Consider the following 13,478-nt stretch of genomic DNA (forward strand, 5'->3'; position numbering starts at 1 on the left):
TTCCTTTTGTGTTTTTCCCTCCCTGTTCTTTCACACTGGAATTATGCACAATATGACTTTCTTGCTGAGAAACTAACTTTAAAGATTTGAATTTTGTGATACATCTAAAATTAAGCTGCTGCTGGTTTCTTTCCTCTTCGTCTCCCTTTCTCCTCTTCTCTGTTTCTGCAGAAGCTCATAGCTCACATAACAATTGAATGTAAGATGTTAGGCTATTCAGTTACACACACAAATGTAGACCAAGATAACTTAGCTAACTCTGTGCTACAATAGTGATTTGCTATTTTTTTTCCAGTACAGTTGAATGCATTTTAAAATACATTACTTAGGTTTTTGTCATGTTTCCTTTGATTCCAGGTGTAACAGTTAATACATATTCTTGTTTGGATCCTGGTATACCAGTTCATGGACGTCGTTACGGTCATGACTTCTCTATTGGTTCCACTGTATCATTTAGTTGTGATCCAGGATATAGGCTGAGCCATGAAGAGCCTTTGCTATGTGAAAAAAACCATTGGTGGAGCCACCCACTTCCAACTTGTGATGGTAAGAATGAATTAACTAGGTATAAAAATGTATCTATGACATGTACAGGTTTTTCTGAGACATTAGGAACTCTGATGTTTAAGACTGTTTATTTTGAAATAATGTACCTCTTTGTACAGAAATATTTAATTGTAGAAGCAAAGTACAATATACAGCTCATTGAACCAGTAGATAATAGAAGGTATATCTACATTAGAGTGTATTTTCTCTCATTAATTGATTTGCCAATTAACTTAAGGTATTTAACATGTTAGTAAACGCTTGTCTGGACTAGAGCTGGGTGAATAGTTGTTTTGTGTGTGTGTGTGTGTGTGTGTGTGTTTGTTTGTTTGTTTGTTTGTTTGTTTGTTTGTTTGTTTGTTAAATCAGAACTGCCAGTGAACTGAAAAAAAATCAGTTTGGGTTCAACAGATGGAAAAAAATCCAAATTTTTGGCAAATCAAAAAAGTCCATTTTGAAACATTTCATTTGACCCAAAATATTTTATTCTTGGGAATTTTTAAAGGACTACACTCACAAGCCAGAAATTGTGGGGAGGGGCAGTGCTGGTGTCCCGCATATAACAGTGGATACGAAGTGGAACAGCTTCACAGGAGAAATTGAGATAGACTTGCTCCTGAGTACCCCATACTCTCTTGGGAGGTGGAAGACTCATGTTCCACATCAGGTAGAGAGGGGCAACTGAACCTGGCTCTCCCACATCCTCAGTGAGCACTTCCACCCCCTGTGTAAGAAAAAAAATAAACATCAGCTGAAACTATTTGGTGAATTTCTGTCAAATTCACAATTAGTATCAGATTGACAAAAACTGCACTTTTCAATGAATAAATTATTCATCCAAATATTTCAGCCAGCTCTAGTCTGCCTCCCCACCCCCAACCCCCAAACTCCCATTTATTCCAGGAGAGAATCATAGAAGATTAGGGTTGGAAGAAACCTCAGGAGGTCATCTAGTCCAACCCCCTGCTCAAAGCAGGACCAACCAAAACTAAATCATCCCAGCCAGGGCTTTGCTAAAAACCTCTCAGGATGGAGATTCCACCACTTCCCTAGACAACCCACCACCCTCCTAGTGAAACAGTTTCTTCTAATATGCAACCTAGACCTCCCTCACTGAAACTTGAGACCATTTCTCCTTGTTCTGTCATCTACCACCATTGAGAACAGACTAGCTCCATCCTCTTTGAACCCCCCTTCAGGTAGTTGAAGGCTGCTATTAAATCCTGCCTCACTCTTCTCTTCTGCAGACTAAATAAGCCCAGTTCCTTCAGCCTCTTCTCATAAGTCATGTATCCCAGCACCCTAATTATTTTTGTTGTCCTCCGCTGGACTCTCTCCAATTTGTCCACATCCTTTCTAGTGGGGGCCCCAAAATTGGACCCAATAATTCAGATGTGGCCTCATCAGTGCCAAATAGAAGGGGATAATTACTTCCCTCGATCTACTGGCAATGCTCCTACTAATGCAGCCCAATATGCCATTAGCCTTCTTGGCATCAAGGGCGCACTGCTGACTCATATCCAGCTTCTTATCCACTGTAATCCCCAAGTCCTTTTCTGCAGAACTGCCACTAAGCCAGTCGGTCCCCAGCAGTGCATGAAATTCTTCCGTCCTAAGTGAAGGACTTTGCACTTGTCCTTGTTGAATCTCATCAAATTTCTTTTGGCCCAATTCTCCAATTTCTCTAGGTCACTCTGGACCCTATCCCTACCCTCCAGCATATCTACCTCTCCCCCCAGCTTAGTGTCATCCGTGAACTTGCTGAGGGTGCAATCCACCCCATTATCCAGATCATTAATGAAGATGTTGAACAAAACCGGTCCCAGGGCACTACGCTTGATACCGGCTGCCAACTAGACGTCAAGCTGTTGATCACTACTCATTAAGCCTGAAGATCTAGCCAGCTTTCTATCCACCTTATAGGTACAAATGTGGTTGGGTATCCATTTAATGGGTAATTACTTAACTCCAGGTAAAAATTCAGGTGAAGATACAACTTCAGAAATAGCTGAGATATAGAGTCACTTTGTTTGTGTATGATTTCCACAAGACTGCATTTTCCCAAATCTCAACATATTGAATTCTTGATTGCTGTACTTGGACTATCACTAAACCCTGTGTCATAAATATAAAGAGAAGGGTAACAACATTCCTGTATACAGTACTATAAAATCCCTCCTGGCCAGAGGCACAAAATCCTTTTAACTGTAAAGGGTTAAGAAGCTCAGGTAACTTGGCTGGCACCTGACCAAAAGGACCAATAACGGGACAAGATACTTTCAAATCTGGCGGGGTGAGGGAGGAAGTTTGTTTGTCTGTTCTGTGTGCTTGCTGGACACAGATCAAGGAAAGAAGCAATCCAACTCCATTAGAATTAGCAAGTACTAGCAAGGGAATGTGTTAGCTTATTTTTGTTTTGGCTTGTGATTTTCTCTGTGCTGAGAGGAAGGTGTATTCCTGGTTTTTCTTTTTGTAACTTTAAAGTTTGTCCCAGAGGAAAATCCTCTGTGTTTTTTGAATCTGATTGGCCTGTAAGATTATCTTCCATTCTAATTTTACAGAAGTGCTTATTTTACCTTTTTTTCTTTCTCATAAAGTTCTGTTTCTTTTAGAATCTTTTTGGGGTTTTTTTTGTGCGTGTCCTAAAAAAACCTAAGATTGGTTTGTGCTCATCTTCTTTATTCTCAAGCCTTCCCAGGAAAGGGGGTGCAGGGGCTTGGGGGAATATTAGTGGGGAGTAGGAACTCCAAGTGGTCCTTTCCCTGAGTTTGTCTAAATCACTTGGTGGTGGCAGTTACCTAATGCAAGGTACAAAAGAGAATTTGTGCCTTGGGGAGTTTTTAACCTAAGCTGGTAGAAATAAGCTTAGGGGGTCTTTCATGCAGTCCCTACGTCTGTACCTTAGAGTTCAGCGTGGGGAGGGAACCCTGACACCCTGTTTCCCATTCTGGCAGCCTGAGCATCCATCCATACCATCTCAGAGTTGATGATTGTGTATATGGATGTGAAGTCAGACAAAAACAACATGTTTGAATGGCAAATTCAAAGTGATGCCCAGTACTACATCTGACATTTTGTATAAAAGATCTTCTTTTGAAACAAGAGCTGCAATGAGCACCCTGTCAAATGAGAAGATGGTGTTCACATGACATTTTCACTGTGTATCTTTTTCAGCAATTAACTATTGCCTCAGCCTGGTTATTGCATTGGGAAGGCCTGACATAGTTCTTATCCCCTCTTTCTTGACTACATTTGAGGTATTTTTCAGCATTAGTTTCCTTTCTTTACCCCATTAGTAAAAAATATTTTTTATGAGTGTAGAACATCTTGTATAACAGTAAGCATTATTAGAAGAAATCTGCTAGGTTAGCATTAGGGTCTGTTCAGTAGAAATTCTGTTGCCTACTGTTATGTCACATATATAGAGCAGAAGTTACTACTCTTATTATACAAAATTGCCCATTCAGTTAATATCTGCCGATATTGGATAGGAAGTAGAAAACTGAGGATTAAAGGTTAATTAAAATAGTAAAGAAGCTAATTCTGACTCATTAATGCCTGGTTTATTATGAAGAAAGTTATTGCATTATTCATGATCTTCCCTATTGCAGTTTTTGGTATATATTAGGTTAGTACCTGACTTTTTTTAATTCATCAAACAACTCAGATTTGAAGCTGAGATTCATTTGGAGGTGCCATGAAATGATGATCTTAAGGATTTGCATTGATGAAAGGGTGGGTGATAAGCCTCCTCTCTGAAGCTGGCATTCTCTAGTTGTGGGATACACTTCATAATAGGGTCTCTGAATCACAGTTGCACTCTTTGAGTGAAGAGCTGTAGATCTCCCTTAGCTCACAAAACCAGAAAAACGAATTTATGCTGACTAGACCCCATATACAGGGGTAATGTTTTCTTAAGTGGCTAGGCACTAGATGCTAACCATCTAAAACAAACAATGTTAACATGTTCTCTGTGAGTAATATGCTCAGCTGTGCAATAACCTTACACATTGTGATACATTTCTTCTTCAAGGTGATGAACTAGCATGCAATTCATCAAGTAAATGAGATTTTTTTTTCTCTAGAGCACATTGCAGTATTGAGTGTATTTATTCTAGTAAATTTCATCAATTCATGGTTACATTAATGTAAATTTAATTGCTGAATCTTTAATTTTGGAGTGATTTATAAATAGGACCAGGTCTAGACGGACCTTAGGGAAGTGAACATTTGCTCTGTGGGCTTGCATCAACAATGCTTTGATTTAAACCGTACCTTACTGGGGAGAGAAACTCCTGTAGCAACTCTTCCCATGGAGTGTGTGTAAATATTCAGAGTGAGGAGAGGAGTTGGTAGCAGAATATTTCTGCATTGGCTCCTCTTCGAAGTAGAAGAAATCTGTTGTATGGTGCCCTTCCTGTTCGCTGGAAGAGAATAAATTATAAAGATTGCAAATTTGGCTGGTTAAGGTAACACTGTTGACATAATATACTTAGACTTCTCTAAGGTGTTGACTTGGTACAGCATGAGTTTTTGATTAAAAAACTAGAATAATATAAAAAAATAATATTGGCACACATTAAATGGATTAAAATTGGCTAAATGATATGCCTCAAAATGTAATTATAAACTGGGAATCATTATCAAGAGTTTCCAGTGGGGTTTCCGCAAAGATTGGTTCTTGGCCCTACGTTATTTAACATTTCTGTTAATGACGCCGAAGGGAAAAAAATCACCAACAAAGTTTGCAGATGACACAAAAATTGGGAGAGTGATAATGAAGAGGACAGCTCACTGAGTCAGAGCAACCTGGATCACTAGGTTAACTGAGTGCAACAAACAATATGTGTGTTTTTAATACAGGTAAATGTGAATGTATATATCTCATAAAAAAAGAACAGAGGCCTCACTTACAAGATGAGGTACTCTATCCTGAGAAGCAGTGATTCTGAAAAATGATTTGTTCATCATGGTGGATAATCAGCTTCCAGTGTGACACTGTGGCCAAAAAAGCTAGTGCAGTCCTGGGATGCATAAATTGGGGAATCTTGAGTAGGAGTAGAGTGGTTATTTTACATTTGTATTTGGCACTGGTGCAATTATTGCTGTAATACTGTGTCTTGTTCTAATGCCCAGAATTCAAGAAGGATGTTGATAAATTGGAAAGGGTTCAGAGAAGAGCCATGAGAATGATTAAAGGATTAGAAAACATACCTTACAGTGATAAATTCAAAGAGCTCAGTCTGTTTAGTTTAACAAAGAAAAGATTAAGGGGACACTTGATTACAACACGAGGAACAAATATTTAGTAAAGGGCTCTTCAATCTAGCAGAGAAAGATATAATGCTGGAAGTTCAATTTAGACAAATTCAAATTCAGACTGGAAATAAGCAATAAATTTTTAATAGCAAGACCCATTGGAACAATTTACAAAGGATCATAGTAGAGTCGTAATCACTGACCTTTTATTAATCAAGATGGAATGTTTTTTTTCTAAAAGATATAGTCTAGGAATTATTTTATGGAAGTTCTCTGTCTGTTATACAGAAGGTCAGAATAGAGAATCACAATGGTCCCTTTAGGCCTTGAAATCTATTAAATATTTAGCTTGCATATTACAACTTTCAGTTCTTCCTGTTTATTCCCCATTTGCCTTGTATTGGGATATAGATGTTGAGCAGATTTCCCCCAGTGTATTCCCTCTTTTTTCTCCTTTAACCCTATTGTGTAATTTATGTTTTCCTCTCCCCAACTAGAAGTCCTATGTCAGTGTTACTTTTTTTTATACCTACTTTTTGGCTTTTGATACATAAATCGTCTGAACTTCAGTTAAACACCTCCTAACTAGATTGAAAAGTTGGTGTCAAAAAGGCTCTTCCCCTTCTTGGTCAGGTGGACCCCATCTCTTCCCAGAAATCCTCCTTCCTGGAACAGCAACCCATAATTGAGGAATCCAGAGTCCTCCTGTTGACACCATTTGCACAGCCATGCACTCATCTCCAGGATGTGCCTCTCCCTACCTGAAAATACCACCTGCGCCCCCAACCCCTTCACCCTGTCTTGCAGAACCCTGTTGTCACTGCTAATCTACTGAGGTTCATATCTGTTGGTAGCATTAGTGTCCATATTAATGAACAGCATGGAGTAGTGGTCTGAGGCAGAGGTGCCAGAACTGGGGGAGAGGCCAGGGAGCCATGCTCACCCCCCACTTTTAAAAGTTTGCAGGCTAAGCTCACCCACTTTTTAACATGGATGTAGTTTGGGGGACAGAGGTTGCATTGTCTCCCAAACTGCAAGCCTTGTGTAGGCATGGAGCGGCTCAGGCAGGGGCTGTGCTTTGTGATGGTGGAGCTGATGATCAGCTCCCCTGCCATGAAGCACAGCCCAGGCCCATGGCACCATCTTTTTCCCAGTGTGGTTGCTGAGGTGGGCCTTAGACCCTCCCCCCCGCCATGAGGCTCAGCCCCTGTAAGTGTCCCCGCTCCTGTTCCTCTTCTTTCCCCCAAGGCCCTGCCTCCTGACCAGGCTGGAAGCCAGAGCCGGATTGTGATAAGAGCCTCCCAAGGAGCCCAGGCCACTGTGGGGAGCCCTGGACCCTCCACCTGCCCTGGGCGGAGGATTGGGTGCCCCAGAGCAGAGCCAGGCTTGTGTTTCTGCCCCCAGGGCATATCACCCAGGCTAGGTGGAGGTCTGAGGTTCCCCTCAGCAACCCGGGCTCCCTGGGCGGCTCTTACCACAGCCTAGCTTTGGCTTCTGGCCTGGCCAGGAGGCAGGGCCATGAGGCGGGGCCTCAGGGGAAGAGGAGAAGCAGGGGGTGGGGCCACGGACGGGGTGGGGCTTTGTGCCCCCCCCCACACTTCTACTGAGGTTTTGGCACTCCTGGTCAGAGGGACAGATGAGCCTTGCCAGTCTTTCTGTAATATCTTGGATGCAGCCTCCAGTTGCAGCACACCTCCTGGGATGTTAGGTTAGGTTGGCAAATGGGTTGCTTTGTCCTCTTCAGAAGGAAGTCCCTAACCACCACCACCCTATTTCTCCTTCTCCTGGGTATGGTGACCTCGAACCTCTCAGCTTTGTGAACAAATGGATCCTTCTCCTTAGCCACTGGCTCTTCTCCTCTCCTCCTGTTGCCAGTACTCATATCATGTACTTGGAGACCTGGGTGTGGGGTGGAACACTGTCTAATGCCCAAGGTGACCAGCAGCCAGTCTCTTCAATGCAGAGCAGCTGGTTCTCTTTCCCATTCTTATGGCTTGATAGTCTCTGTTGACTAGCATCCTGGATGTGTCAGTGTGTATCCTGTCAGTGAAGTCCTTGTATTCCTGGATGTTATGCAGATGAGTTCTCTTACCTATTTCATGTGGGACTCCATCAACAGATAACTCTCACACCAGGTAGTTCCTCCTGCTGAGCTTTCTTTGGCAGGGACATGTAGGCCACATTCCCAACAAATCAAGACCAAAACCTGTGTTAAAGCCTCCAGGATCAGAATACCTGTCTGACCAGGCCCACAACAGATACAGACAGAGGAATTGTTGGCAGTGGTGTTGGTGACTCACTGTTTTCCTCACATTGTGGGTTCTTCCTTGTAGAGGACCTGTAAATTGAAGGAAAATATCTACGTCCCTGGCTTCCTCTGCTGGTGAACTTAACTGGCTAACTTCCTAAGTCTCTGAACTGCCTTCATCTCACAAGCCACATCATAGTGCATATACACAAGGGAAGAGTTATGTTTGTATATTAAGGGTTTGTATGTGGGTAATATTGTATATGTAACACACACACACAAACACAACGGCATATAAAGATACTTCTGAAGAGCATATTTTTTTTTTACTTTGATTGCATCATCTTGTACCTAATAGCATATATTTCCATACATTTTTCTTAAAGACAGCACTTTATTCTGAGGAGAGTACTTTCATATCTCCCATACACAGGACCTGATTCTCTAGTGTACTGCAACAGTTGGTGCAACTCCACTGAGTTAGATGAGTCAAGCCACCATAAAATTCTTGTCAAAGAGTGCAGTATTATACCCACAGTCTTTATTAGGCCATAATTATCAATCCTCATCATTGGCAACCCAGTAATTTGTGGACTCCAGCACGATGTGGTATTATATTCTAGATAGCCATTGTGAAAATGCACGCATACAGAAAAATATAAAATGAAGAAGTTGACACCAAATTATGCCCGGATTCTGGCTTCCATCAGGTCAAATATCCCTTTTTGTCAAAGTTAGTGGCTGTATCTCTTCTATACCAATACAGCCAGAAAATCCTACACATTATTTTTATTTGTTCTATTATGTATATTTAGTAATGTGTGAAGCACGCATCTCAAAATATAGTATGGGGGATGCAATTCAATCTTTTACACAATTAGACAAAAACTGGAAACAATGCCATAGATAGATAGATAAAGAACAGCCATTCTCCCAAAGAACTGTGAGAATAAGCATCCAAAAAGGTTGTTATGTCTCAGAGGAAGAGTTAGATTATCCAGTATCTCCTTTCTCTAGTTTTACACTGATCACATTTTTACCTAATCCACACACTTACTTATGGAGGTGAATGTATTTACCTGAATTTTCTGTCCATAATCCCTTCAAAATGACTAGCCATTAGGAAGCATCTTTTTCTTCTGATAGAGGTTCTCAAGCATAGGTGCCGACTTCATGGAGCACCCATGGGGAAAAATTGGCGGGTGCTCTGCACCCACTGGCAGCTCCCTGCCCCCCCACCCCATCCCACCCCAGATCACCTCCGCTTCCGCTCCCACTCCGCCTCCTCCCCGAGCACGCCGCATGCTCGCTTTCCCCCCTAGCTCCCAGCGGTTGCCGCCACGAAACAGCTGTTTCGTGCGGCAAGTGCTGGCGGGGAGGAAAGGGAACACTGCATGCTCAGGGGAGGAGGCAGGGTCAGGCAGAGGATTTGGGGAGGTGTCCAACAGGGGCAGAGAGGAGGCGGAGTTGGGGCAGGGAATTTGGGAAAGGGGTTGGAATGGGGGAGGGGCCAGGGTGGAGTCGGGGAGCTGGGGGTCGGGAGGGCGTGAGCACCCACCGGCACCATGAAAAGTTGGCGCCTATGATCTCAAGTGTTTTCCTGTGTACCTATTCTAACAGAATTTAGCCTTAAGCTTTAACGGTGTTATATACTAAAACAAACAAAACAATGTAGACACTCTAGTCGAGTGGTGGGCAACCTGTGGCCTGTCAGGGTAATCCACTGGCGGGCTGTGAGACAGTTTGTTTACATTGACTGTCTGCAGGCACGGCCGCCCGCAGCTCCCAGTGACCGCAGTTCACCATTCCCGCCCAATGGGAGCTGCGGAAAGCACAGTTGTAAGCAAACTAAGGAATATTAGTGTTAATATGATTTTTAAAACCCTAGTTATTTTAAATATACTTTTGTGTCATCTTGAGGACAATAAAAATTAAATTTACCTCTAAAATGTTTGTTGACTCTGTGAACTTGCAGGAATTGATTTTAATTATTTAAGTTATTTATTTATTTTAAATAACACTGAAGCTGCTAGGATAGATGACTATAATGGAAATTGGAGAAAATGTAGATTTTTTTGGTAAACTGTTCACAGCTTTACTTATCATCTGTAAGGATTGTGGTAATAAATAGAGTTATTTGGTACTAAACACTAGACTTCAGTGATGCTTAAAATATAGCAGTGTATTCTCCTGTTTCATCATAACAAAAAATGCTAATAAATGTTAACTTTAATTGAACGTTACAATTAAGAATAAATGTTGCTCCATTTGATCTTCATTTACTTTAAAAAAATAGAGAACATCAGCAAGAAATATTGTTGCAGCCAGAGGGAGTGCATTTAATGTTTATACTGAAAACACACAGATGGCCCAAATTAATTAACAAACATGATTTTGCAGTATAGTGGGTAACACATCAGAGGAAGGTGGAAAAGAGATTATCCTGTTTTTGTTGATGGATTGCTAAAATAAAATTATATACGCTAGAAAGTATATTGCTGATAGTATGTACCCATGGCACCTGCCCTAGCTGTGGTGGTTGACAGGTTCCCTGACTTATCCTAGGTTTATTCAGGAGCAGTCCAGTAACAGAGCTCTTCAGTCATGGGTATTCCTCCAATTCTGAAGGAGTTTGTTGGGAACTCCCTCCTGAAGTATATCTTCCTGAGTACCTCACTGGCTGCCTTTAGAGCAGTAGTTCTCCACTAGGGGTCTGGGACCCCCTAGGGGTCTGTGAGCAGGTTTAAGGGGTCCACCAAGTAGGGCCAGCATTAGACTCTCTGGGGCCCTCAGCAGAAAGTCGAAGCCTCACTGCATGGGGCTGAAGCCTAGGGCCCTGATCCCGCCACCTGGAGCTGAAGCCTAAGCCTGAGCAATGTGACTTCACGGGGGCTCCAGTGGCACAGGATCCCAGGCAGTTGCCCTGCTTACTACCCATTAACAACGGCTCTGGCTTTTATATGCATAAAAACAGTTATTGTGGCACAGCTGGGCTGTGGAGTTTTTATAGCATGTTGGGGGGACACAGAAAGAAAAAGTGTGCTGCAAGGAAAGTCTTTTCTGGCTGATATGTCTGCAATCATTTGAGGTCCATTCCATTGCCTTACTCCCTCGGACATTCTACTTTTTCTTCCCATTTCCTATCACATTTCTATCTTCTGAGAATGGAGGACATTTGGTGTTGAAGTGGTTTGACTTGTGTGGCACTGGATTTATTTGGCTATTTGATCTAGCTGATATTTAATAATTGGCTTTTTAAAATATATTTCCCTTTCTTTCACAGTGTGTGAAAGTGCCTTTATAAATAGGTTGTTAGGCTAAAGTTAAGCATATGATTAAATGTTTTGCTGGATTGGGGCCTAAATGCATTTCCATTTTCTTATTTTCATCCTATAACTCTTCCTTATGTCTCTGAAACGTCTTCCTCAATGTTCCTGGCAACCATTAATATTAATAATCATTTGTAGATAGTTTTTTTCCTTTTCTTACATCTCATTTAGGCAAGCTATGCATATTTATTCATTTTATTTGTCATAAGTTAATCCTACTAACAAAGGTGTTTTTTTCTTTTGTCAGGTTTCAGAGTAGCAGCCATGTTAGTCTGTATTCGCAAAAAGAAAAGGAGTACTTGTGGCACCTTAGAGACAAACAAATTTATTTGAGCATAAGCTTTCATGAGCTACAGTTCACTTCATCAGATGCATTCAGTGGAAAATACAGTGGGGAGATTTATATACATACACGGAGAACATGAAACAATGGGTTTTATCATACACACTGTAAAGAGAATGATCACTTAAGATGAGCTATTACCAGGAGGTAGAGGGGGGGGAAAGAAAACCTTTTGTGGTGATAATCAAGGTGGGCCTTTTCCAGCAGTTGACGAGAACCTCTGAGGAACAGTGGGGGGTGGGGGGAATAAAATGGGGAAATAGTTTTACTTTGTGTAATGACCCATCCACTCCCAGTCTCTATTCAAGCTTAAGTTAATTGTATTTAGTTTGCAAATTAATTCCAATTCAGCAGTCTCTTGTTGGAGTCTGTTTTTGAAGTTTTTTTGTTGAAGAACAGCCACTGTCAGGTCTGTAATCAAGTGACCAGAGAGATTGAAGTGTTCTTCGACTGGTTTTTGAATGTTATAATCCTTGACGTCTGATTTGTGTCCATTTATTCTTTTGCGTAGAGACTGTCCAGTTTGACCATTGTACATGGCAGAGGGGCATTGCTGGCACATGATGGCATATATCACTTGGGAGGGATAGCTCAGTGGTTTGAGCATTGGCCTGCTAAACCCAGGGTTATGAGTTCAATCCCTGAGGGGGCTATTTAGGGATCTGGGGCAAAAATTGGGGATTGGTCCTGCTTTGAGCAGGGGGTTGGACTAGATGACCTCCTGAGGTCCCTTCCAATCCTGATATTCTATTATTCTATGAAACATTGGTGGATGCGCAGGTGAATGAGCCTCTGATAGTGTGGCTGATGTGATTAGGCCCTATAATGGTGTCCCCTGGACAGAGTTGGCAACGGGCTTTGTTGCAAGGATAGGTTCCTGGGTTAGTGGTTCTGTTGTGTGGTCTGTGGTTGCTGGTGAGTATTTGCTTCAGATTGGGGGGCTGTCTGTAAGCAAGGACTGGCCTGTCTCCCAAGATCTGTGAGAGTGATGGGTCGTCCTTCAACCAGGATAGGTTGTAGATCCTTGATGATGCGTTGGAGAGGTTTTAGTTGGGGGCTGAAGGTGATGGCTAGTGGCATTCTGTTATTTTCTTTGTTGGGCCTGTCCTGTAGTAGGTGACTTCTGGGTACTCTTCCGGCTCTGTCAGTCTGTTTCTTCACTTCAGCAGGTGGGTATTGTAGTTGTAAGAATGCTTGATAGAGATCTTGTAGGTGTTTGTCTCTGTCTGAGGGGTTGGAGCAAATGCGGTTGTATCGTAGAGCTTGTCTGTAGACAATGGATTGTGTGGTGTGATCTGGGTGAAAGCTGGAGGCATGTAGGTAGGAATAGCGGTCAGTAGGTTTCCGATATAGGGTGGTGTTTATGTGACCATCACTTATTAGCACCGTAGTGTCCAGGAAGTGGATCTCTTGAGTGGACTGGTCCAGGCTGAGGATGATGGTGGGATGGAAATTGTTGAAATCATGGTGGAATTCCTCAAGAGCTTCTTTTCCATGGGTCCAGATGATGAAGATGTCATCAATGTAGCGCATGTAGAGTAGGGGCATTAGAGGACAAGAGCTGAGGAAGCGTTGTTCTAAGTCAGCCATAAAAATGTTGGCATTCTGTGGGGCCATGCAGGTACCCATCACAGTGCCACTGATTTGAAGGTATACATTGTCCCCAAATGTGAAACAGTTATGGGTGAGGACAAAGTCACAAAGTTCAGCCACTAGGTTAGCCGTGACATTATTGGGGATACTGTTTCTGACG

The 13,478-nt window shown here is 42.2% G+C and overlaps 1 protein-coding gene across 3 annotated transcripts in view; it reads left to right on the top strand.

Moving 5' to 3' along the window:
• The window catches only part of CSMD3 (CUB and Sushi multiple domains 3), a 1,226,382-nt gene that overhangs the window by 714,988 nt on the left and 497,916 nt on the right, over positions 1–13,478 (top strand). For all 3 annotated transcript variants that reach the window (XM_038390468.2, XM_038390469.2, XM_038390471.2), the window contains one exon: positions 358–546. In XM_038390468.2, the coding sequence (XP_038246396.1) occupies positions 358–546 (189 nt within the window). The remainder of the gene's footprint in view (positions 1–357; positions 547–13,478) is intronic.

Source organism: Dermochelys coriacea, chromosome 2, assembly GCF_009764565.3.
Source record: "Dermochelys coriacea isolate rDerCor1 chromosome 2, rDerCor1.pri.v4, whole genome shotgun sequence".
Taxonomy (NCBI): Eukaryota; Metazoa; Chordata; order Testudines; family Dermochelyidae; genus Dermochelys; species Dermochelys coriacea.